General features: G+C 39.3%; 1 protein-coding gene across 7 annotated transcripts in view; it reads right to left on the bottom strand.

Moving 5' to 3' along the window:
• Positions 1-27,570, bottom strand: part of RERE (arginine-glutamic acid dipeptide repeats) — a 257,381-nt gene that overhangs the window by 178,257 nt on the left and 51,554 nt on the right. For 5 of the 7 annotated variants that reach the window (XM_069782594.1, XM_069782595.1, XM_069782588.1 and 2 more), the window contains exon 2: positions 730-1,200. In XM_069782594.1, coding sequence (XP_069638695.1) covers positions 730-1,054 — 325 coding nt within the window. In that variant the 5' untranslated portion in view covers positions 1,055-1,200. Of the gene's footprint in view, positions 1-729; positions 1,201-1,675; positions 1,693-27,108; positions 27,231-27,570 lie in introns of those variants that run through there. The other 2 variants (XM_069782590.1, XM_069782593.1) reach the window with 2 other exon arrangements.

Raw genomic sequence — 27,570 nt, 5'->3', positions numbered from 1 at the left:
GATCTTGAACCTGATATGAAACTCTAAAAACCTGATGTGAACTCGGCAGTAATTAAGAGGCACATCCAAGACACCCAGAGCACACTGCAAGCTACTTCTATCCCCAAAACAACCCAGATACTTGCTGATACTGACACTGTCTGGTTTTTGACCAACAGCTAAGCTACTGTGCATAAACATGAGCTAGCTATTAATAAGGAGGGTGAAATCAATGGCATAATAGGTATGAGATCTTAAGTCACCCGATTTATATTTCACAAACAAGACAGGAGAAGAGCTCTACAAGGAAAGCAGAATCACCGAAAAACTTGTCAGAAAGGTTGGAAGGTATCTCTGTATGCCACCTAGCCAAATCTCTAGCTCAGATCAGGTCTCGTTTCAACGGCGAAGCAAAGCGCTCAGTGCTTCACCCAATTCAGTTTCGAAATTCCCAGGGACAGAGATTCCATACGATACACAGATAATTAATGTAGTAGAAGAAAAAAGGGTAGCTCTTTCTTCAAAGAGGAGCTAAGTTCATTCCAACAAATCAGATATTACAAGACATAGTCAAAAGCTTTTGCATACATATCCGTATTTGTCTCCCAATGGAAGCGTGGCAACCTGCCCCTAGGACAATCATAATATAACTTAACAGGTAGCACATTGTGCTGCCTGCTGTAGCCAACTAACTGTAACTGGTAGCTCTGGTGCACAATTACTTTCAAAGGAAACACAAGAATTTCTTACCTCCAGGCCTGTATACAACATCATCCTCTGTGATAAAGGACGTTATTTCACCGTTGTCTGTTCTCTCGTATCGGGACTTCTTCTTGGGCGGTTTCTTTTTGCTTTTCTTTGTGGACTCCTCTGTGGTGGCACTGTTGTTGTCATTGTCCTCATCTTCACTGTGGTCACTTTCCGCATAATTCTTGGCGCCTCCTTCCAACGTACAGCTCCGTCGAGGACGCGAGTTCTCACTCTCCCTCGCCTTGTCTCTCTTGTCTCGCTCCTTATCCCGGTCTCTATCCCTGTCCTTCTCTTTGTCTTTGTCTTTTTCTTTGTCCGCTGTCATGATTCGCCACGTGCCTTCTTCTGTCCTCTCACGGCTGGGCCTCCGTGAAAGGTAGACAGTGAGCCTGGGCTTCAGTCTTCTGAATTTCTCACTCAAATCCAGGAAAAATTCAACCACTCCAACAACCCCAGCGTTTTAAAAAGGTTCTTGAAGGGGTGGGGGGGGGGGGAGGGTGGAGGGGGGGAGAAAGAGGGGAAAAGCCCATGTTAATATTCAAAATTCTTTCAATTTCTGAAAATAAAAATTAAAAACAAAGAAAACCCCACATCCTACAGCAATTTAGTATGGAAAACACAAGACAGTAAAATACAAGGTGGTCTTTTGAAGCATTCATAAAAATGATAACTTATGAAGTGTCTGTAAAATGTCTGAAGTTATTTCCATCCTCAAAAAAATCTCACAACTCCTTAAAAAAATGTTTTTTCTTCACTACAGAAATACAACAACTTCTTGGATGGGAAGTGCTCACTGAGAACACATACCATTTTATACCTGAAGCTGAATAGGAAGCATGCAAGTAGAAAAAAAACCAACCAAACAAACAAAAAACCCAAAAAAACCCACCACAAACATTTAGGAAGGGACAAGTGCAAGAAAGGAAGAGTCTACAACTTTTTTTACCTTGAAGCAAATGAGAAAGTTGAGCAAATGGCTGTGTTGGTTTACATCTCAACACCACTAGCAAGGGATGCCCTACAAAGCTGATACCGAGTAAAGAATGCCATCTGCCACTTCCAGGGCAATCTGTTAGGAAGTCTTCCCCCTACCCTGCTTTTCCAAAAATAGAGCTAACCTGTAATCCACAGATTACAGGAATGAATTAACTGAAACCAAACGAAACCACTAACAAAATCTGGTTTTCCATATATCAGAAATATGACCTTTCAAGCTTGCTTTACCAATAACAGAACGCGTGAAGATGAATTTTATAACTCATCATGTTCACACATTCAGTTTCCTGCTGGGGAATAGGAAGGGAAGAGATAATCCTATGTTTTTACTTCCCTGATCATTTAATCAATACAGTTAACATCAAAACTGCATCTTTCTTTTCCTTCAATACAAGTTTAGATTTAAACTTTGGACTTGCTGTTACAGGAGTATTTACAAGCTTGGACCTATGGGCCAGGATCCTCAAAGCGCAACGAAGCGCACAGAACAGCTGCCTACTATTGTGGTCTAGCCCCTGCGGGCAGCTTAGCACCCCACAGCCGCTCACTACCTCCCCTCCAGTACCCTGCAACTGGGGTCTGGATTAATTCCCCATGAGACACTATTACTGTACCTCAGTCAAATGAAAGGTAAAGAATACTGGCCGCATGCAGTTAAATCCTTTATTTTTTTGACTCAAAATCGAGAGTTTCCTTAAAACGTCCCTTCTATTCATCAAATTGAAATGATCTGTACTGACAGGTAACATGATACAACTTTGAGTGACAGCCAGCAGCACATGCAAGAATTTTTATTACCTTCCGTCAAAAGGCTCTAGTGAATTTGCACCGATTCAAGTATTTGCAAGTGTATTTTAATATTGCTCAATAGCAGCAGTCTGAATACTTACAGCCACTACTAAACAAAAAACGTAACATACCATTTTTTCTGTAAATGTTCATGAAAGAAGGATATTTCAAAAAGAATACATTGAACATACAAAGGTAAATTACCTTTTTTCCCTAGTTCACCAATTCAGGATAAAGCTGAATTTACTGACATCCAATTCATAAGTTTTCAGGAAGCTACTATTTGGTGCAACCTGAAATTAGTCCACTGTGTAGAATAGTATAGCATGAAAGTCAGGAACCTAAGAAGATTGAATGTTCATGCATTAAGCATCTGAAACCACATTAGAGAAGGAAAAAGACTATTTTGATTTTTAAGAAGTCAGCTGAGAAGTCAGGATCCTGTGTATTTGAAATTTCTTCACTCTTACATGAATCTCAGACTACAATATTCTTGTCCCTGTTGACTACTACTTCCAGCAATGGAAATAGCCAAAGAGAGACAAATTGCTTTTGCTGATACAATTCAGGCTGTGGCTTGAATCTCTCAGGCATTTCCTGAATGAACCGATCATCCAGGTAGGAAATGATTCCATTTTCTTTCCTCCTTATAGCAGCTGCCATCATTCTGATAACACACAAGGGGAATCCAACGAAACTCCAGTAGAGAGGACTACAATGAACCTGTCAATTGCCAGAGAAGTTGCAGATAATAGTGATAGCAATGGTCTACAGGGACTCAATAAAAAAAATGTCTTAAATTTCTAGAGGCTAGGAAATTCTCCGGTAGCAAGCTTGAGGGTTTTTTTTCCTATTATTGCTGATAGAAAATTCACTTTAGAGAGTAAATAATCTATTCATTTTGAATGAAAACTAATTACTTTCCCAGGGCGATCTAAAATTTACAAGTAATGGCATCTCAACTTAGGTACAAGAGATCTTTATGTGTTCTTTAGAGATCAGAAACTAAGGGATATAGGATACCCCTAAAAATTTTAATTCAATGACCTCCAAGGATGGATAAAATACAGCCATCTCCGATTACTCTTATATACTAGCCCCAGTTCTCAGACTCAATGTTTGAGTTGGGTACAAAACAAACTGAAGCCTAAACAAAAAATGTTGTTCTTCTCAGAGCTTTTTCCATTGCTTCTCATTTTACTTGTAGTATCTCACTACCCTGCCCTATTTATTAAAACTTGAATGCTGTTTACAAGTTAATTTTGGACAACTTAAAGGAAAAAAGCCAAGGAACAAGTCCTTCTGTCTTGTTTTCAGTGAAGTCAAGAATGCTTCAGCACCTTCTAAGAAGCACTTGAACAGCCCGGTATCATTAAGAGACAAGAGAATATGGAACTCTGTTCACACACAGATATACATCTCACATTTACCAGTGAGGTTTACCACCAGCGCAGGTACCCCTGGTTCTTATGGTTATGCAAGATCCGAGTTGCACAAAATCATGATGGAAAAAACACTTTCCGTTCATTTCACTTTCCAGCTGTGCTAACAAAACTTATCATATGCACCAGCAGTGATGAAACACAATGCAGCTATAACCAAGTTAATTTTTATCTTCCACCATCACTTCTTTGACAATAGTCTTATAGCTTACAAAGGCAAACAGACACTACTTCCAGGAAACAACGCTTAAGACAGTCCTATCTGTATGCAACCTATGTATTTTCTTCAGCTCTCTTTCCTGAGCATAAAGCACTAATTTTTATGATAGAATTACCACAACTTTTATCAAGAGACTTAAGTCAAGTGTCCATGAAGAAGCTGTATCAGCTTTTTTTCCCCTCTCTCTAGTATGGAAGCATATCTTCCAAGTGGAAGATCAGCATCACCATCTTTTCAACACTATAAAATATCACACCCCTCTTCTGGCACAGCCAACTGCAGCACAAGCACCTTCCTTTTGACTGCAAAGTGCAGAATGTCCTTTTTCTAAAAAAAAAAAATAATAATTTCCAAGTTAAAGAAAAAATAACCCATCAGTCATCACAATAGTTCATGACTGGGGATGAGGGGCAAACAACAGAAAAAGCAGGCTTGAAATCCAGCCAGCTACAGGGCTTTTTCATCGGAGCCTCAAGATACAAAACTAAGAAGGTACCAACGACCCCACATCTCTAAAGATAAAGGAATTTAAAGTTCCTGTCTGAAGGAAAAATAAACCAGAGTTGATCAGTAACTGACAGATAATTCATGCCTATTAATTTTATCTGCATCCTGAAACATTCTGAGCTCCTCCTCATAATTATCTAAGTCTCCAGGAACCAGAGTTGTGCAAGTAATTCTGAAAAAGCAGCCACAATTCCAGCGCAAGCTGCTCCTTGCCAAACTTTACTTCGAAAGTAAATTTCAAGTGAAGCACTTCGCACTAGTGGAGTCTGTTCAAGGGTCAACACCACAAATGAACTCCATATGGCTGGCGGTTAAATCACTTTACAAAAGTAACATACAAAATGCACTTCCCCTTACTCTATTTTTACTATCTTCTTGAATACTTTTTACGGGTATAGGCAAAAACAACTTGCCAACAGAAGGAAAATCTCTCCACACAACCTGCCCTGAAGCGCAAGAAGAGAAGCCTCCGAATGTCAAGGGTCACACACTGCAGAAGCAGCGCTGATGAATCCCAGTTGTCGCCATTAACAAACAAGACCAAACGCTGCACGACCTAACAGAACCCTCCACATAACTGCAGATTTAAGTCCTTGTTCTTTCTCTCAGATTAAATTCAAAGTAATTCAGTGTTTTTATTACAAGTCCAATTACCATGGGTTTTTTTTCCTTTTTTCTTTTTGCACAACAAAGTTCTGCATAGAGGAGTAACACTGAATAAATAAACACTATGTTCATAGTGATTTAGTTTACTGTAGGGCTGTGCAAGAATTTGCATGTACCACAATTCGCTCAAGTCTGTTCATCTAGGAAATTTCCGGCTACAAATACAGCAAAATTGCTACCCTCCTCCTAGCTCCTGTTTCAGGAGAACCCATAGAGAAGTAGTTTTCATAGCCAATGTATTTATGAACAGTACAGGAAGCCTCTTCATCTAATCAGAGTCTCTATCTAGTTCGACTAGCATTAAAAGGCAAGTGATGAAATCTCATCACAAGCACTATTCAACTGTCTTACGCAAATATATCACATTTCCAAGACTATTTTACTAAAAAAAATCCATTTCAAAAATATTGCAGGATTAAACCAACATCATCATGAAACAATGACTACTTTTGTCTCTCTAAGAATAAAGTAATCACACAAGCTTAAGAGTAGCTGCACCACCACTAAGAAAAAAAAAAAATAGAGGAAAGTTACTGTTACACAACCTCAACTGTGTAGCAGAAATACAGGACTACCAGAAAAGCAAAGAAAAATAGTTTTACCAGCAACCACCGAATTAAGATTAAGCCATTATTATTACAGAGAAATATTTGATAAATAACCTTTATTATTTAAGCAATAATCCAAACAAGTTTTAAAGATTCCAATATATAAAGATATATTTTGCCTCTACAGTGAAATACATTTCCCCTGGCTACCTCCCTACTTTTTATTTACTAACACCAGAAACCAAAAGCAAAGAGCAATTTATAAATATAAGCATACATGCAATGTTTGGAAGGATCTCTTCAACCATAAGAGCAGAAAGTATCTTACAACTGAAATACTAAATCATCTCAACTTAAGCATTTGCATTTCATCTTGCACATTCTTACTTCACCCAACAACAACACTGGAACAGGAGAATACTACCAACTCCATATTCAAAAACTATTATGTTGCCTAATCACTCTTGACCAAAACATAAATACTGTGAAAACATATCTGCTGACTCCACATTATTCATCAGCTACAGATGTTGTAGTGGGTTAAACACTTATCATTCTATATGCAATTATGCATGAATATGGAACCCATAAAACTAACACTATCACAAAAGCTAAAAAAAAATATTGCGAGCCACCTTTTTTAAAAGTAAACTGGGATAATACATCATGTATATTGGCAAATACGGTAATCACACAGATGTTTAAACCTGGATTAGGACAGTAGACGCAAATACATTGAATAACTTAAGTGGGTTTTGTCAAGCTCTGTAGCTTGCATTCCCAGTAATTTTACTCATTGGCAGCTCCTCATTCTCACTATACCAAACAACCACCAAAGCAGCTGCTTCTGTCATCGTGCCACAAAAAAGAAATTCAGGTTACAGCACCACAGGTTGAAGAGTATTAACTGCCTTTGATACTCGTTTACCACTTCTTCCATGGGGAATTTTTTAGAGATTAACCTCGGAAAGAAGTCATTTAAGCTAAAAGGGGAACATTCACTTTAAAATGGCTGAGACTGGTATACAAAGGAGTGGAAGAAAAGCCCCCATCCATTATTTGTTCAATGCGGGTTGAAAAACCTGAGGAAAAACGTTAGCTTCACTGCAATCACACTCTGAAATGTTTTGTTGTTGTTGTTTTGTTCTGTTATTTTTTTAACTAGAACCTCAGGATATGTCCATTTATCCAAGTTTATTATGTCCAGTATGGGATAACTTCATCTCCACCCAGTATGCCATCAGACATTAAAGGTCCTTTTTATCTTAAACTGTTCAGAAGTCAAGCATAAGCCAAAAAACTGTTTGCAGAGGTAGTCGCTAAAGTCTTCTGTTCTCTGCTTTCTAGCAGAAAATGCAGATACCTATGACTTCAAATCATATTCAAATGCTCTTATTGTTGTTAAAAGGTCTCCAGAGATGAAGAAACAGAGGGAACTAGGATTGTGGTAGGAGACAAACCTTAATTTAGGAGCCTGGGCCAGACATGATAAAGGCAAGTTGGCAGTAAGCGTCCCCAGTAGAGAAAAGTCTGAAAGCAGGTGCTCCACCAAGTCAGAACACTGCCCCTACAGCATTCTGCTACTTAGTACGTCATCTCAAGCACATTCAGTGCTTGCAAATGCTATTTTTATACAAAAAAAAAAAAAGGCGTTTAACATTGCACAACAGTTTCTCAGAACAGTTAGAATTCTAACAACTTCAGACAAGTCTTGAGGATGACTCCTTCGCCCACCAAAGTTCAAGAGGAACACTTCAGTGCAAATGAAGTTGCAACACAAAGCAACTGCAAATAACAGTCCCTGCATTCCTGAAAACGTCTTTTTCATCTTTCACCCATTTGACAGGCAACTTGACAGCAGGATCACTCCAGAAAGTAACACACAAAAGGTCCCAGCCACCTTTCAGGACACAGGATATACATGCATCTTATTACTAGTCCTTCTCTAGTCAAACCCAAAAATAGCCAAGTATTAGATTTGACTCTCGCACTAAACCCTTCTCAGTTCCATTCACAAAAGCAGAGGGAACGAAAGATGTCATAATGAATATGATTAGATCCGCCTATGCATTTTGAAGTGCAATCTAAAAAAAAAGTTACTGCCAAAGCATCTTATGAGAAATCAAGCAGGTACAATTTAACCTTTAAACTTCTTTTTAAAAAATTGAAGTGCGGAAGTTCATAATTATTATTTTCAACTGATCATTACCCCACGTTCACCTGGTTGAGGTTTCTTCCCCAGCATTTTAAATCTAGTTCAAATTAAAGTTTCATCATTCGTTCAGACACAGAAACCTTCACATCGTCCCATCCAAGTCAGGAGACCAGGATACTACTTCTCCCACAAAAAATGAGTTATAGTCGGATCTGGGCACTGAGTTAAGACGGCCAAACTGCAGTTACCCATTACACACAGCTCTACAGTTATTTGATCTATACACCTGGTAATCATGATCAGAGCAAAAGGCATACATACCACCTCTTCACACATTAAGTACTTAAACCTCTTAACTAGTATTAAATAGGTTTTAAAGATAATGTGAAAGCAAGTCCAACAAAAGTGCTACAAGACTGAAACAGGAAGGCATCTAAGTACGTAGGGTAACTAAAAATATGGAGAAGAGCTCCTTTTTCTTATTTAAGCCAGACAGATAAATCCTTTAACAAGATTTGTTTGATCATGTCTTAATAAACATTCTTACCAGTCTTAAGAAACACAACAGGACCATTCTTCTGTACGCTTTTAGTTTCATATTGCAAGATAAAAAGGCAAATTTGTTTTCAGCAAATGCCAGATTAAAGGAAGTATGTGCTGCAACTGCTAGAGTTCTTTCCACAGATTTTTTTCTAATTTTGATGGCAAGGAAAATTAAGGGATTAAATTTAAAATAATAGTTTAAAAAAAGAGCCATAAAGATTCCCCCATATACTCACAAGGTCTGAATAACTGCTTTAAGAAAACCTTCAAGACATTTGTGAAAAATAACCCTAATACGACATTAGGAAATCTCAGCTGCAACAGAGAGAATGAAGTGCTTAACCGCAAGTATCAAAATGCAGCACTAGCACTATAGTTCAAATACACACATGCCTGCTTCAAACACACAGAAGAGTAGCTTCTATACAGCCTATACTTCAAAAGATCCCACCTTCTACGATAAAGCTCATTAACTGCACGGGCTCGACCTCCCCAGGGAGGCACACAGAAGTTTAACCTTAAAGTTTCAGAAAACACTAAGAACATCTGTTACCAACATATTCCCTTCCTACCTTCCATTTACCATTGAAAATGCAAGCTGCAGACATTCAGAGTGACAAAGTATTTTAAGAGTTCATGCAGGATATCCCTCAGAATATTCCTCACCCCCACTATCCATTCATCCATCTCAAACTGGAGAGCCAGAGCTACTAGCCTCATGACAACACGTATCCAGAGGTAGCAAACTGAAGTCAAACTCAATGAGAAGCCAGCATAGGAAGAAAAAAGAAAAAAAAAGATACAGAAAGACTCTTATACTATTACAGCTGGACAGTACTTTACACAGTTTGGAGTGAGATTTTACTGAAGATCTCACTAAAGATGCCCCAACGTCCACAATCCAGATCCTGCTGCATTTAGCTACAGTATTTTCCAATCAACTGCCACATACAGAGCCTAAACACAGATCTCTCCCTGCCAGTAGTAGGGAAAGGAAAGCAAACGCAGGTCCTGAAGGCAGCAGCAGGGAACTATCCTATCTGGCAGCATACGTAGAATTGCAAGCCTGTCAAGACCAGAACTTCATAGATAGTACCGGGCCTTCTGTTCCTTTAGACTTTGTATTTCAACAGAACCAAAGACTTATGTCACATCCCACTAGACTATTCTACAACAGTGGATAGCTGCCAAAAGAATGGAGATTCATGCAGTCTTTACTACTGTTGCACTACTTGCGCTGTGTTCAATGTAACACTCGTTTAATATCGCTACTCCTGCACCCGAACACAAGACTGAAAGCTTGGCAAGCATTGAGTCGAGGAAAAGCTACTTCAAATAAAAATGCTTTTGACATGCTGCCCAGTGACTTTGTTTTGGTTTTTTTGGAATGCTGGGGGTCAGTTAATAGTTTGAGAAAACAATCTGGAAGCCGTTTCAAAAGTTGTTAGGAAAGACCCAGTTATGAATGTAAACGTAGCCACGTCAATTCAAGTCACATTCTAATGCCATATAGGAAGAGAAAATACAACCAACTCACACAGCCTTGAAGTAGAACAACCCTTCCTGACTGATGTTGCCAAAAGAAAACATTGATAGTGAGCATCTGTTTAACAACCCCATGCAGCAGTACCTGTTGCAGAACCTTAAGATGGCTTAAAAGCATTTGAGCATTTGTAAAGCTTTGAGATCTCTGAATGAAGGCAAATATGATAAGCCTTTATTACTTTAGGATTCATTCACTAAGTTTTCTGCAAGCTTTAGAGAATAATTGGCTTCCAAAGTTCTCACACATATACATATACACACACGCACTTTTTTCCTACAACATTAGCGCATCGGTCAGTAAAAAAGGTTAATTTTCTTCCTCTGTTCTCATGTACTTCATGACTCTCCTCTGAAGACTCTGCCAATCTAGTTAGTTCCTTACCAGCTTTATAACTGAGTGGGTGTTGTAAACTGCCTATTCTTGAATGCTCATGGGACGAGTCTGTGACCCTCCTGGAAGCAAGTTTGCTGAAAGTCTTTTAAAAAGCTCTTAGGAGTCTTTCCAATGAATTATATGCCTCTTATCAGTTGTCCTCCTTATCTCCTTCACTGGCATTTTGAGTTTAACACAAATATAGCACTATAACACTTCAGCCACCAATGGTCGTTATGAGTTACATATTTACAGTCCACAGCTCTTGTATGCCTTCTAAGTGCATGCAATTAAAAGTGTGTTCGTTCACTTTGAACTGCTCTCTACTAATCATCCCCAAATGGTTCAAGAAGCTAGTGTGTAGAGAAAGCAACAAACAGGCACTGACTTCGTCAGCATCTCTCACAGCTGAGAAGTAATCATCACTTGAATAAAGCCAGACAATTCAAGGTGTTTCTCATGACAGACAGTGACCTTTTCCCCCCCCCCCCGCTATTTACCCAACTTGACCTGAGAAAAGAAAAACAAGAGATCTCATATTTCTGAGCCATGCCTTACACCAACGATGCTCACAGCTGTCAGTTTTTAAATCACAGTCTGTATAATGCCACATATCAGCACTCCCCCACTGCACCTTCCACCTTCACACCGATACGCTCTGACTTGGGATATTATGGCATCATTCTGAAATCCCGGTCGAGGGTCTGTTTGACAGACAAGCTATGCAGGATGACAGCTTAGATAAGATCACAAGTCCCTCTCTTCAACACAACGTTGATGCTACAAAACTTAAAGGAACCAGAGAAAAGCAGCAAAGCAAGATTTCACAAGGCAAAAAAATTACTTCTGCATTTATCGACAGAAAATGACAGGCTATTTTGCATGTCTTCAGAGTTACATTTTCAGAGCAGGAACATGTTTCATTTCATTTTACTCAAGAATGTTTCGAGTATCTTTAAATCTTTCCTCAGAAAGCAGTCTGGTTTACCCAGCAATTGTGAGGGTTTTTGAAGATTGGAGTGGTAAGGACCTGAAAAAGGAAAGTGACATTTCACTTTGTATGTGGTATTCTAATTGGCCTAAGACAGGTAGAACAACTATCTACCAGAGACAGGTCATAAATTCAGTAAGTACCAAGAACAAAATTTTACAAGACAGTCAGCTTTGACAACGGAGTAGACTGAAAGACCAGGAGTAACCTTTGCCATGAACGTATCAGCTCCTACCTCCTCTGAAAACGGTTGGGCCATTCATGTACAATATTCACAATCGTCATCTGAGAAAAGCTGTCTGAGAACACCTGTTTTTAGACAGTTTTACACATAGGCTTCCATAAAAGTAATGTAATTCCAAATAAGTCGCAATTTCTCCCCACATTAATTCAAGAGCAGCAACATAAAATCAATAGTCTTAGAAAGTTTCTGCACTCCCAATAAGATTTCCCAATTTTAATAGATAAATTAACTAGACTTTCTACTCTCTCTATTACTATTTGGCAAGGAATCTAAAAAACCACAGGGACACTGGAGCTGTCTGCACACTCATTTTGACATGAGGTGTTAGTTTGGTCACCACCTGAAGAGTTCAGCCCTCATTTGCCATGCTGTGATACATCAAACATTGAAGACACCCCCTCCCAAATCCTACGCCCTTTTCACCTCTCAAACATACCAAGAAGCTTAAGGGCTGAGTGGCTGGGTAGGTGGCCACTTCAAAACCTGAGAGCCCCCAAAAGACAGAACTATAGCTGTAGTAGAAAAATTCAGATCCCAGCCCACTGTATTGATCCACTCTACTAAACCACAGTGCTTAGAACTCCTCTACTCCCTTAAAAAGGTGCTTTAATGGCGTCTATAGTCATAACACACAAGAACAAACAATGATCCACAGACAGTAATACAAAGGCATGTAGTTACTTTTTCTCTAAAGTCATTCAGGCTAATGTAAATGATTACTACAATACAGGTGTGAGTAATGTAAAGTAATCATCCCATAACACCATTAAAAAAATAGGACTTTTTAAAATGTCCATATAATGCAACATAGCTCCCTCATTTTAAAACACTGTTAGGGGAGAAAAGGCCCAAGGGACCCATAAAGAGCTGCTATTGTAACAGGAACTATTATCTAGAGAATTTTATGTCATTTGGAGCCAAGAAAACATCTGCATTATAAGGTTGCTTAACAACATTTAAAACAGGAAAAAGTTAAACAAGAACTTGTTATGATATACAGCAGATCATTTTGAACAGATTCTACTTTTATCAGGCACAATTCCTTTGCTTTCCTTCCAGCAACCATACCAAGCCAGAACTGGATTTGCAGGGCAACTACTCAGCCAACAAAACACAGATAAGGACAAAAAGTGAGATTAGGGTACAGAACCTAAAACAAAGGCAGTGGCAACCATTGCACCATCACCACCACAGACTAGCCGTGGGACCATCCATACACCAACAAACAAATCACACTTTCTCGTGATAAATCAAGTATTGTAGAAAAATTCATTTGCTGACAGAGGCTTCAGAAAAAAGATGACAGACTTTCAGAAGCAAAAAGGGTGAACCTTGAAAGCATACATATGGATTTCTTGACAGGCAAGCCTGTGGCAAAAAAAAAAAAAAATAAAAATCTGTAGTATGTTTACTAAAATAGGTAATATATAAACATTCCCAAATGCTGTAAATTCAGACCAGGGAAACACCAAAGAAATCAAAGCATGAAGAGGAATTCCTGGTACACAATAGCAATCAAGCTAACAGTAACATGAAAGAATACTTCCACAAAACAGTCTCGTATGTCCATTTCACAATAGCTCTGGTTTTAAGGAATGCACGACTATCAAAGTTACCAGTACATCACGTATCTATGCCTTCCTGTGAAGTCATTTATTTTCAGACAGAAACGAGTTTTGCGTAACAGTGAAAACATTCCTGTGTGTTTATTAGAATGAGACCGTTGCTGCTTTACAGGCAACTGCAAATGTAACTACATCTAGAACTCTACCCACTTACACCTAATTTCTATTTCTATTCTAAATTTTATTTTGGTACCTCCAACCCTGCAACATGTCTACAAATATCTACCAAAATGTCATTCCCTATGTGTATATAGCTATGCTTTTCTCCACTGGATGCTTCATTTTTAAATGGCTGAACACTCAACTGCCCTCTCACAATCCTTTCTTCTAGAAAGCCTCCAAAATATCTTCCTCCAAAAATATCTTCAATTAAACCACCCAAACGAAAACTATATCAGGTTATTTTTGGAAAACCCCTTTCAGCAGCTAAGGCAAAAACTCTGGTCTTCAGCCACATTAACTGTTTTATTTAACTCCATACAACCGCCTGTGTATTTGAACTACTCAAAATGGAAGAATAACTGCAGGGTGGGCTCCTACGATGAGCTGACTGACCAGACATTTCCACTGAAACGCAGCTATAATTAAAGCAATTTTTCTCTAAAGAAAGCAGCATCCTGAGAGTTGCAGAGACAATCTACAAGACTTAACTACAACAGTGGAAACAAAGAAATTCTGCTCTCTTTCAGTCCTACAACAAAGGGGGGGAAGAATGGTACAATGTTATCAGAATGAGCAATAAATATTAACAGGACATATTTTTTGTTGTCCACTGTTTTAAAATACTTTTCACATAAACATGAGGACATGATATTTCTGTCTAGAGAAGCTGTCTTTAATTTCAGTCATTGGTCTCATTTTCTCTGAGGAGCAGCTTATTTTGGTTAATAGCAGAGCAGACGTCAGAATTTTCTTTCCTGCAAAGCCTCTCTTCCCAGTATAGCAGCACTGTTGTAATCATGAGATTAAGTGTGCTTATTCATGTGTGAAATGCAGGCTCGATCTCTGTCTCATATTATAGACTGTCTACAGCAACGGTCAGCATATTCTTCATAATTTCATAATGCTTAACAACTGAAATGTATTAAATTACATCTCACTTCCTTTATTGCATTTACAGAAAACAGCAACAAATAGTTAGTATTTAAAGTAGTAAGACTTTACTTGCAGAAGTATGACCTCTGATCTTTACTCTTCAGCTACATAAGCAGGTTCTGCCACGAGGCAGCAGGAATATTATCGAAAAAGCAAGCACACGCAATACTGTGCGCGATAAAGCACAAGCACAGGAAGTTGTGAGAGAGGCATACTGCTTAAGTATGTTTGTCTGCAGTAAAACTATGCAACAGCGAGTTATCCTACATTCTTGCTAAAGAGTTCAAAACGCATGTTAAAAGGTATTTGCAAAGAGGGCCTATATTTCAAGAGATCGTATGATCTTTCGTATGACCTTAAGTGATAGAAAAACAAAACTGTTAATATTTGCATTTGACTTCCAACATATTTTCATCCCCAAAAATGCAGCTAGGTGTCTTTTAAACATCCATGAATAAACTTGCCCACGATCACACCGAGACCCTGGGAAACCTGCAATAATCTGCCTACAGACTATACTCATAGGAGTCAGCAAGAAACAAAGCATACACCCACCTCCTCCCCTCAACTTCAACTCTATCACTCTAAAAAAAAAAAAAAAAACACCAAAAAACAAACACAAACACCACAAAAGAAAATCTACACTGCTTACGCATACAGGTGTATCACAGCAAAAGGGCTGTTACTATCCAAAGTCCCTGATTTTATCTTCCTGCCACTTCAAAGGAGGACTTAAATCACCACATGATATTAAGGCATGATTCCTTTGTTCAATGTGTAATATTGTGCAATTGTAATACTTTGTTTCATTTTAATCAGAAAAGGCCAGCTTACTCCCACACCATCATCAGCTAAGACTGAACATGCAAGATAGAAAATGGCAGTGAACAGGTAATTAGGAAATATTCCACCTCTTGATGTCGTAAGTTTTTAAACACGAGAGAAATCACACAAATCCCACAGATTTGCTTTTCTTGACAAATGGCAAGGAGAATTAGAAGCTACAGGTTATCTTAACACATAGGATCATGAAGTAGAACAGATTAATAAGCAAAAAAACCATTGTCTATAGTAATTTTTAGATTATTCTTTTTAAGTTAGCAAAGTAGTAACACTTGCTCCAGCACCAGTAACTTCTACTACAGCTCTCCTAGTACAACTGAAGCAGCTACAATCAAAGTACTGCACACAATATGCATGTACAGGAGTGAGGTAACAGGTAGAAATCACTACTGACACCAAGATTAGCCTTTATGTTTGAACTTAAGACAGACCACAACAAGCTGCTTTATAATTATATTCATAAAACATCAAAATTTACACAAGAAGGATATTCTAAAGATCTGCTGACTTCTGAACCTGCTTTTCCACAGTGTCCCAAAGCCTTCAGGTTAGTTCACTAAATTCAGTATACTCTAGAGATGCAGTGGTTAGCAGGAATACCTTATGGAACTACAGACTGCATTAAACAAACTGATTACGACTCAGTAACTACAAATTTAGAAGAAACCTTTCAGGTTCTTTAGTATATATTTTTCTGCCCAGCAGAAACTTTTATTGCTACAAAGCAGCATCCGTTCTCATCTGCATTTATTTTAACACAGTGTGTGCTAGAATAACCAGTGTAGAGCTCATTTCACCCTAGCAAACCACAGCAAGGAAACAATAGCAGTCCTGCTCAGTTCCTACAGCTACCACCATCTGCAACACCGGAAAGTTCTTCGCAAGTTCATGGAGACAGACAGAAACTTTATTTAGACCATGTTAAACAGCCCAGCGAACTCACCTACACACTGTTCTTGCCAATTGCCATACCACACATGAATACCAGCTTTCTCATTTGCTCAATGGCATCCAGTATGAATTCTCACGGTACGAGCTTCTGTAAGTTTTTTCCCTTAAGTCTGGTTCTCTTTTCTGGAAGTCAGTGAGCTTTCTTTTTTAAAAAATAATAATAATAAATGTACATATCATCAAAGCTAACAGAAAAATTTACCTTCTTTGTAGCCACGTTACTGCTCCTGGGCAGCAACCAATTTAATTCATTAGATTTGAAGCACTATTTTTGAAAAAAGGACCAGCTCACAGGTCTCACACATCAGGTTTTTCTACGCTACACCTTACATTTCCAACAGCAGTCTCTCTCCGCTACGAGAACGATCACACCAGTACACTGCTGGCCACCGCTAATGAACCCATTGGAAAGGGACTTCGTAACTGGCCACGTCTTTCATGAGAAGAGGAAGAAAACATTAAAAAATGCTCCAAGCGATTAGTCTGCTTCTAATCTAAACCAAGAGGAAGTATTTTAACACTGCATGAACTAACTCCTAACTTCGGTCATGCTTCAGACGTTAATATAATTTCTACTTCCAGTACTCTCAGTAGATACTTTTAACTATTGTATGACTAAAGCAATGGAATCTCATGTAACGGAATGAGGCAATACAGTTGTATTAATGTATTTAGGTCTGATCTTGTAAGCTGCCGAGAACAATATTGCAAAATTAGACCATAAGCCATTCAGCAAAGAACAACCAATGCAAATGATTAAGCCACACATGAAATCTGGTGCCCTCGTTCACATTACAATACCATCACATCTCATCATTTGCCACCAACAGTAATCACGAGATGGCAGAGGTACTGTGGCAAAAGTTTGATTTTGTGGCCTTGTGCCTTGCTCGCCTTCAATCCAGGACTACTCGTCTTCTGTGTACTGAATGATACATTCTCACAAAAATAAGAGACCTGAAACATTTAAAGAAAAGAATGAGCATGTGAAACAAAAAAAGGAAAATCTCCTTAGCTTTTATAATTACATGCTAATACCCCATGACAAGCGAAGTAAGACCACACAAGCCGTGTATCACCCTGAAAATACCTCCAAAATGGAAGTTATTTTTCCTAAACGAAGCAGGAGGAAATTCCTAACTCTATTTTCAAGGTAAAGTTTTAAGGTTTAAGTAACAGCTCTGAAACAACGTTAAAAGCTTACTAAAACTACTTGCAGTCTACAGTGGACAAGACACTAGGCTAAACAGCACCATAAACTGTTCACAGCAGTGTTTAATCAATCTGCAACCAAGGCATGTCTTTTAAGACCTTCTTTATTCCCACAATACCATAAACTAAGATTACCGTATTTCACTTGTTATTTCAAATAAAAACCTGAGGTGATCCTTTAGCAGCCAAAGACAGCAAAACAAACTACACTATTTATTATAAGTATGATGCAATAAAGTTTTACTTCTAAAAGCATACCTTTGAAGGTCCTTGTCTATGAAGTTTCCATCATTTACTGCACATTAGCACTCAACAACCAAACAAGCAGGAGTTTAGAAGGATGTCATGTCACAAAGTTTTTTCCTGAAACACTAACCTAATCAGGAGCTGACTGAAGAGCTACTTTAAAAATACTACAGAAGAAAATCCACCAAGTGCCAGTTACCCAAGCAACTGGGACCTAATTAAACCTATCCAACACTTCAGGGATTAGCCTGTTTTCTCCTACAGTCCTGTAGCCTCTCCCATGAGATAACATATACAGCTATGGTGAGATTTATTACTTGCTGACTAGTTCTTACCATGTGTTGAATTATGATCTGGCCTGTGAATCAGAGTGAACTTTGGTATAAACGACATTTCAAAACAATTGTGTAACTATTTTTTATTTAGAATACTAAATAAATCTTTATGTATAGCATTTTAGTATCAAGTGGCATTGCTAGGGCCAAGAAAAAACATGATAGACTCCTACAGAAGGATATTTATCAAGCTCTCAGCCCAAGAACAAAGTGAAAAACTTTTTGTGATTTTTCACTAGCGCTGTGCATATTATTTCTTTGTCCATTGGTCCCCAGACTGGTATAACTTCACTCACACTGGAGAGGGGAAAAAAAAAAAGCCTTTTTGGAGAAGGAAACCAAAACCCCCCAAAACCATCCCCCTCCCCCAACAAAGCAAAAACCACAGCAAGAGTCCTAAGAAGAAAAGGACCTATTTAATTCTAGACAAAACAAAACAAACCACCCAACACATAACCACTGTTTTCCTCGCATATTATGCTTCAAAACAAAAATAAATTGAAGAAGTCACATGCACAATTTAGGCTGCAAGAGACAGGGAAAGTTTCCAACATCATCTAAAGATAAGCACAGGCAAAGTTTCTATTATTCATCATCTATCCACATACTTATCTATAGGACTGAATCACTTGTTTATCTGGTTAAGAATAGTTAATATACTTCAGAACTTCCATGGAAGCAAACTCGAACAAGCTACTGGTGCATTTCATATGTTCAAACTGCTTTAAAAAGAGTCAGTTTTGAAGAAAATGACACCAGAGTTTATGAAGTATGTCTGGCCTGGCTCGAGTTTCCTTGAACTCCAAGATATCCAGAACAGCAGTGCAAAAAATACACCGCAGAATCTCATGCTTAGTTTAATATTTTCAATAGGTTTTTCAGCTGCATCAGCTGTCTTTAGGAACGTTAATAAAGATATAGGAACAAAGAAAAGGTAGCTTTCTGTGTGGTGTACTCTTTAGCTTGCAGCCCAATAACTGAGGTATTCCTCTGAAGCAGCTGGGTAAGGACTTGATTTTTCAACTATGAAAAAGCCTATGATAGAAACCTAACATACCAGGTTTGCTTAGAGTCATGGCATTGTACTAGTGTCAGAGAGTCTGTTCACACCATTTTAATAAAGCTCATACAGATTTCCATGTGCAGAGATGCCATCATACCTGCATTATGCTAAGCTTCTATTTCTGCCACCCCAGAGGGCTTTGCACTGAAATCCAGCTGAGCCGCTCATGCTACCACCGCAGTGCCGAGACGAACACGGCAGGCAGCAACCCCCAGCTGGGCTCCAGGAACCAAACACCTGAGGTTGGCAACCTCTTAGAGCTCTCTCACGAGACCCACGTCAACTTCACGCTACACGTCATTGCATGGGTTTCAGAGAGTAGAAAATGACATCAGAATTTTACTAACCTGACATACAATGCGTCGAATTTATCTCCAACAACAATTCTCTCTATTGAAAATGAGCTGAGATGTGTACTGAGCAAAGATTTTGCTGTCAGAAATGTTGTAATGCTCCTGAAATCCCAAACTACTGTTGAACTCCCACACAAATGTAACAGAACAAGATAGTGATACTTACCTTTGGCATCTCAGATACTACAGTACATCCTCGGAAGAAAAGCACTCAGCCAAAAGCATGGATTCAATAAAATTTTATGCCAAAATGTAACCTCTTACAGGAGCATTTATTTAAAAAAAAAAAAAAAAAACAAACTCTAAATTTCAGCATGTACATCTTTAGCTTCATTCCAATTTATATTACTGGCTCCATGCTTTAAAAATCCACAAGCTTTGCTTTTACCAACTAGATGGAGTCTGCACATCTTTCTAGGGCAAGCTTCAGACAATTAGTCCCTCAAATCCAGACTCTGACTCTGAAGTACCAGCGGACAAAAGTGATATGATACAGGAGGTTACCACTTGCACCTGCCCACCCTCATTATCACCCTGCTGGAAGAGAACCCAAAGTGGTACCTGCAATCAGGGCGTGCTGCTAAATTCCAGTAAATCAGCAACTGTCTCACAAGCAGCTAAAACCATCCTTCCAGCAGGGACGGGACTTCTAAAGGAAGCACAGGCAAAACAAACAATCCCAAGCTAAACCATTCCTAGTTGTGATTTAGAGATCATAGCTATACTTATTTTTCACATTAACAATATTTTAGTCACAAAGTGTATCACTCAAAGCCACAAAGTGGCACACAAAGTCAAGTTAGGGTAAAACTTTTTTGTTGTTTTTATCTTAAAAATTTCACATTGATATTCCCCATGTACTGGAGCATTTGATGATGTGACACTTGAGTTAAAAATAGAGCATCATTGGCTCTTTCTTTCCAAACACCACCTTTTCTTATGTCAGGGCTGCAGAGAAATACCCTACCAACAGATGAAGCTGCAACAGCCCTGCTCAGTTACAACTATGACATTCATTCATGAAAGAATTCTTTCAATTTAGACCAGAGCGTAGTTCAAATTCCCTTAGCAACAGTGGCATGTACTATTGTAAAGAGAGCAGACCCAAGGTGAAATATTATCAGGAACTGAAAAACCTCAGAGAAAACCTATACAAACAGATGGCATAATTTGTTTTTTTAAATGCTACTTAGCATTTACAGCTGGAAGTGGCAAATATCTAACATGCTTTGAATATGCAAATTATAAGATCAACACAAAAGAGGACAATGCAATTTCTTTTAAAGACAGGCAGTCATAATGTTGAAACAGACTGCAACCAATTTTCATACACTATTCATAATTACTTTATTACACTGCGAAAGGGTAATCAGTTTCCAAATGATCTAGCAACCTTGGGCTGCTCTTAATTCTTTTATACCAGTCTCAACTACAAGCACAGGCTAGGTCTCCAACTTTAAGCCAGTTAAAATAGTCTAATATTAAACACACAGGTTAGAAGTGTTCTTCCTCACATACTCTCACATGAACCAGCATACAAGCTTACCTAAGACCGTTCAATTAATAAGCAGGAACTGCTCTCTCTCTCTCTCTCTCTCTATAAAAAAAATCCATTTCCAGCTCTATTCTCAAAGGAATAGCTTTATTATCAGGAAAGGGAAATCTGATTTTTGGCTCCTTTGTTAGATTTCAATAGGAAATGGAGCAAATACAGTATGTTTTGACTGGTTGTAAGAGTAAATTCTACAGGGATCTGTTACTATGTCAAACAAAAAAAAAAAGTCCCCAACCTTAAGTGCTTGAATTGTATTGACTCTAATATTACGGCTGAGTCATTTTCATACTGTCTTGTAACTTAACTACCTGCTGAGGCCACTTTTAGTCATCAGTCACTGAGTAAACCCAAGAAACTTTACAACATGAAAAAATACAAATAACTAAGTTCCCAGGTCCAACTTGTGCCTGCATTAAAATATATCTGCTACCCTCTGCTGGGTTTCTACAGTTTTCCAAGCAATATAGCAGGGAGGGCCGGGGAGCGGCCTGATGGCAAGAACAGAAAGCCTGGGAACTTCCCATAGTCAGAGGACGTAACATGTTGGTCCTGGTTTAGGTAAACATGTTGATTTTTGTAGACCGATTAGATTAACGGGCTGAAACCTCCCCAGTAAAGAACAAACCTAAAGCTACGTCATTTTGAAGTTTTAGAACTTGACTGCTGTCATTTTACCAGCTAGATGAACAAGAGCAGAGATTACAGAACTGTGGATTAAAATATCCAATGTAATTGCAAAATTCTCTGCATTGTCTCTAGTTCCCAACAACAATGATCAAAACAGAGGCCCTGATCTTCCAAAACAAGATTAACACGCAAAACCTGACAATAGTGTTCAAACTACTAAATGCTTTTCATTTTAAGCATCTAAACAGAATAAGAACTTATCAGACCCCAGATGCTGCCGAAACACGTATTGCCTGTTAACAAGAAGTCAGCTTTATTTCAAAACCAAGTCATTTTCATCTCTACAAACAAGCAAATTCAAAAGAAACCACTGCCAAAACCAAAGCATTTTTTTATTGCTAGTTTCAAGAAAATTCAAATCAGCACTTAAGACAAAATTTATTACGTGTACAAAATTGGTGTTACAGAAGCAGGAATGTATCTACACCAAGATTGGTTGGTTTTAGTAAAAGGTTTACTTATCATGACTTTTTACAGTCAAATTCATTTAAAAAAAAAAAAAAAAGACTGAAAGATCTGCAAGTACCTAACTTTTAGGAACCAATACTAATGCATTCTAGATTTATCTTACATGAAAATGAAAGTGATACCCATTTTCATAGAAGCCTGATCAAACCAAGTTTGCTTTCAAAATTTGCCATTACTTCCCAAAAGAAGCATACAGCTATGTTTTCAATGCTAAATTTACAGCCACCATTTCTTCCGTGTTTTTACTAATATTAGAAAAGGCCTGAATTCCAAACCCACCATTACATAAAAAAGCCATGTGGTTATAAGAAAGTCTACACATCACAATCAAATACTATGTATTCCAGTAGTAAAACATTTATCCAATCACCAAGACCTTTTCTTGGCAAAAAGCTTGACAAAAGAAGTTTCCTAAAGAAAGCCAGCTTGTTTTAATCATTTACATTTTTCAACACTATTTGTTCTCACTTTGTATCCAAAGGTCAGAACTCAAACCACTACCCCAGGCAAACTTTGGAATAAATATTATTTTTGTCCACTCTTCTGGAAAGAATTTCACTTCTGTTAAGAAAGCTGAAGTACAAAAAACAGATTTCCCTCTGATCCATTGAAAGATGCTTCACAATATTTTTCATAAACAGAAAGCCCGCTTAGAGGAAGTTTTTCATGGGTCCTATCCTTTATTACTTCATTGAGAGTGTTACATCATTATCAGCTTTTGCTTTCTTCAGTAATAGAGAAATTTGTTCTGTGAGAAATACACACACCAACATGAGAAACGGTAAAACAAAGAGTAAGGCAAAGCAAGGTCCGGTTGACGTGACGGTTTGAAGTATGCCAGCTATGATTCCAGTTCCCCTGACTCTGCCCTTCTTCCCTAAAATGCCCCTTCTGAAAGCACCTTATTATATACATATCAGAAAATCTTTGCACATTGATCTACATGTTATTGGCTAGTAAATTATTCCAAGAAAAGGCCTGCCCGTCGTAGCTTGGCAATCTTCATTATACTGAGTGCTTATACCCATACCGCATGCAGCTCAGTGATGCATTAAGATCAGAAAACTGGAAGAACCTCCCCTCATATGCCAAAGACACTTCTGCTGCCCCTTGGACAAACCTATTTCTAAAGCCGTGTTCGGCACACCAAGACGAAAAAACTTTGTTTAAAGATTCATGCAATTGACTATCAATATTAGAGATTCACATCAGAGTATCAGGTAGCTTTCTATTCTAGGACTACAGCGATTAAGATAGCATTTCTCTCATTTAGCCCTAAAATGCAAAACAGAGCTACTCCATGTTCTCTGCAAGTCATTTACTGATCTGAGTGACACTTTAAATGCGCAATGTTCAAAAGAAATAAAGGAAGTAGACATCTCAGCCAAGACATTACAGCTCACAAAAATTAGTAAAACTAATGCGCAGGCTTGTTGACTGACCCAATCACATCCCTAAGTCACCACTTCAGTAAAGCAGTCAAAGCTACTCTGTAGCCTTTAAAGAGATGAAAGTGCTGAGCGTTTGCCTCAAACACCACAGGCTAGATGGAATTTCTGCTTCCTAATGCCTAGAAAACACTCCTAGTTCTATCCAATTTTCTGAATCTCTTAGCTGTGGAGCCAAGTAAGCCAAGTCCTCAACAACTATCACACCCCTAAGGAAGAACTCTCAGATGCACTTGCCACTTAGCTCCTGAACTGCTGTTGTTTTCTGCCTGGTGCATTCAGCTAAAGTAGAATTAGAATTTGTTTAACTGAACACGTCTGGCAGTTCAAAACCGAGTTTCACTCACGATTTAGATATTCCTGCTTTGGGGACTAGGGGAACAATGGCCACCCAGAGGGATAAGGCCAACAGCTGGGGACTGTAACAACTCCCATCAGCACATTTTAATCCATTCATCTGTCAGATGAATGCAGCTAATGCTACAAAGAAATATCCTTAATTTGAAAATCACTTGGCCAAAACAGCATTTCGTGATCATCTCAACACATGGTATCTATTTCTACACTCTGCCTTCATAATTGTTTTTTTTTACCAGTAACTGGACCTCAGGTGAAATACCACGTTATCCGTATGTATCAACAAATTACAGAAATACTGGTTTTCAGTGTTTTACAAAAAGGTTTTACTCCTAATTCAGCATACACAGCATCAACACAATCTCTCTGTACCACTTGAAAAAGTCCCAGAACAAGGAAAGGCTAATGTATGCACACTGACCGAACATTTAGAGCCAGCTCTATAAAGCTGTACATTCTTTAAAGAATACAATGCATATCTCTCCAAGAAACTATCTTCCCAAAAATCTGCAGCACCCCAATGCCAAGATAAAGCAGAAAATTACTGGAAGGATGGCTTTTTCTGCCTATAAGCCTCAACCATATAAAATGCTACCAAATAGTTAGCTTAGGTCCTCAGTATGGGATTTTTGGACTATGAGCTGGATATCGAGCTGTACTTGCAGTTGATGCTGAAGTAACCCCACTGAGGTTGTGGAGATCTGACTATTTTTCACCTGCTGAGATTTGGTCCATTAAATCAAAGTTTCAACAGTGTGAAGATTATCTCAGGTGCCAAAAAGGAATGGCATTGTCTCTACACTTTAAAAGTCGCTTGGTTTTTCTCCAGATAGAGAGCACAATCACCCTTTAAGTGATTCACCTACACATAGGTCAATCACTATAGCAGGAACTCATTCATAGTATACCAAGAAAAAAAAAGGGGGGGGGGGGGGCAACCTATCACTGACCCTGTAAAATTAGGAAGTTAGGGATTCCTTCTGGGTACTCTTAAGCCAAACAATAGGTAGCATAACCCCCCTCGACCCACTAGGTTTAGTTTAACAATAAATAGCTTGTTTTCTTTCCCACACACAAAAATCAAAACAAAGCTCTCTCACAGATGAGCTATTAACTACTCACATCAGGAAACAAAAGCCCCATCTTGTCACCTCTACATAAATAGAAGTAAGCAAAAGAGAGGTTGAGAAACACACCAAGAGATTCTCTACAACCTGTAGTTAAATAGCAAAGACAGTCAATGCATTCTGACAGAACAGCTGTATACATCATTATGTTAATTAAAATTAAAGTCTCATCTACTTAGCATACAAGCAATTCACTGAACCTTAGTGACAAAAGGAAGGAACCATTTCCTCAAAGAGGCATAATCACATACAACTTGAACAAGTTGTCTGCTTATACTGAAGGCCACAGCATAAAGAAGACAGAAAAGCATTTAAGACACAGTCTTGGCTATTTTAAGTAAAACAAAGCACTATCAACTATAAAACACACACAAAGGAAGTGGTAGGATAGATTACGTCAGCCCTTGCCTCAATTCATAAATCCTAACCACAAAACAAGACAAACTCTTAACTGCCTTTCTCTGGAAAGATGTTTAAAGTGAATACACGCAGTTTATGTCTTAAAATACGCTACTGAACAACACTCGCCGATGCATCACTTTCAAACAGCCGGGGGGGGGGGGGTCGGAATTGTGTAATCCTAGTCAATTCTATCGTGCAGCCAGATCAAATAACATTTCAAGAAGTGCCTGCCAAGCACCCAGCCTGCCAGAGTACAATAAGCACTCAAGTGCTCTGGACTCCAAACCACCTTTCACTGGTCCCGCAGATCTTTATAAAATACTTTAAACACTACTAAATTACAGGGTTGGAAAAACAAATAAAAGCTTTTAAATGCTGCTCGTACACAATTCTCAACTTGCTGTTAAGCATCTAAAACGTCTGTCTTGTGATACTCGCTAGGCGTAAGTATTCAAAAATGCGATTGCTTGTAAGAACAAAAACTGACAAAAATGCAGAGTTGGTTGCACGTCTGGAACTAATTGCCTGCAGATTAACGGCTTTACATTGGAATAGTGTTCGTCTGTAGGGTTTTAAATCCAGTTTACTTTAAAGCAAGTTCCCAGAAAAAACATATTGGTGAAGCATCTGAAACTACATTTCACTAGATTTCTGTTCTCCACTTTCCACTACTTCATGCCTAACATTAATGTTAAGTTAAAAAAAAAAAATTTAAGTCCCCTTGTTAACTGCCATTTTCATTCGCATACAATTAAAGAAGCCCCATATGGCTGTAAGGAGGCCATCCAGTCACACAATGCCCCATGCAGTGCAAAGCCACATGTACTCAAGAAGAGCTTAAAACCAATTGCAAAACAAAGCAGAGCTGGTTTCTTCCTCAGGAAACAAAGTGGCCGAGCAGGTCTCCTGTCATTATCTTAAAACACGATTAAACGTCGCTAAAAAAAGTTACACCGCACACCCTACCGATTAGTACTTCAAAGGCATTCCATTTTATCAAGTGCAGTGAAAAAGTACTTTCTTTCAGAATAAGGAAAATGCAATCCTTATCTCCTTTGCTTAAAAAAAAAAAAGGAATTAAAACACAGCGCTCCCTTTAGCTGAACTGTTTATATTTAGGACACAGAGGTAAAGCATTTGTTATGGGAAGAAAACCCAGCAGTCTTACAGCGTTCTGAACTTCCGAGGCCAATAAAAACTACCACCTCACCTACCAAGTCGATCCAACTTTTTTTTTTTTTCTGGAAAAAAACTGTAGTAACCAAAAGGGGAAAAAGAGAATGAAGTCGAGCTTTTTCTCCACCCAGGTGTTTTCTGTGTTACCATTGGCTACGTAACAATTAGTCAACTTTAAGAGCAACCTGAGCAATTTTCCTCTTGGAAATACAACTTGTACGCATAAGGCACCGAAGTTACCCCGTCAGTCTGGTTCGGAGACCCGCTCTATTGACCCTCACCCCCCATTTTAAAAGCAGATCCTAGCTGCCCTCTCCGCAAACACCCACCACCCCCACCCCCACCCCCTCCTCGGGGGGCCTTCACCACCTCCCCGGCGAAGGTCCTGCCGCTCTCGGCGAGGAGGGGGGCACTCACCCGCCAGCCTCGGGCTCAGGCTCTGCAGCTCTCGGAGGTGCCGGGCAAACACAACTCGTCCGCAATCCCAGCGGCTGCTACAGCCCGACCCCAACAAACCCGGGGGGTTTCTCCTCCGGAGCCGGGGAACGGGGGTGGGGGTGAAGGGGGGGGGGGGGGGGACCGCGGTGCCCAGCGGTGGACCCCGTGAGGAAGAGGAGGGAGCAGGGGAGGGCAGAGGACGGGAGGAAGCGGGGGCCAGGGGCGACGAGAAAGCGCAGTTGGTGAACAAAAGGAGGCCCCTCCGCCTCGCCGCCAAGCAGCTGGGCCGGGGCGCGGAGCGGGCGGCGGAGCGAACGGCGTCTCCCGGGCCCGCCGCCCCCCCCCAGCCCCGCTCCAATCCCCCCCCCCCCCCCCCCGCCCCCTCAGCAGCGCGGCTGCGGGCGCCGCCACATGCCGCGGCCGCCGGCCCCCGCCCGGCAC

This window comes from Haliaeetus albicilla, chromosome 4 (genome assembly GCF_947461875.1).
Source record: "Haliaeetus albicilla chromosome 4, bHalAlb1.1, whole genome shotgun sequence".
Taxonomy (NCBI): Eukaryota; Metazoa; Chordata; class Aves; order Accipitriformes; family Accipitridae; genus Haliaeetus; species Haliaeetus albicilla.
This window is presented reverse-complemented; position numbering and strand designations above follow the sequence as displayed.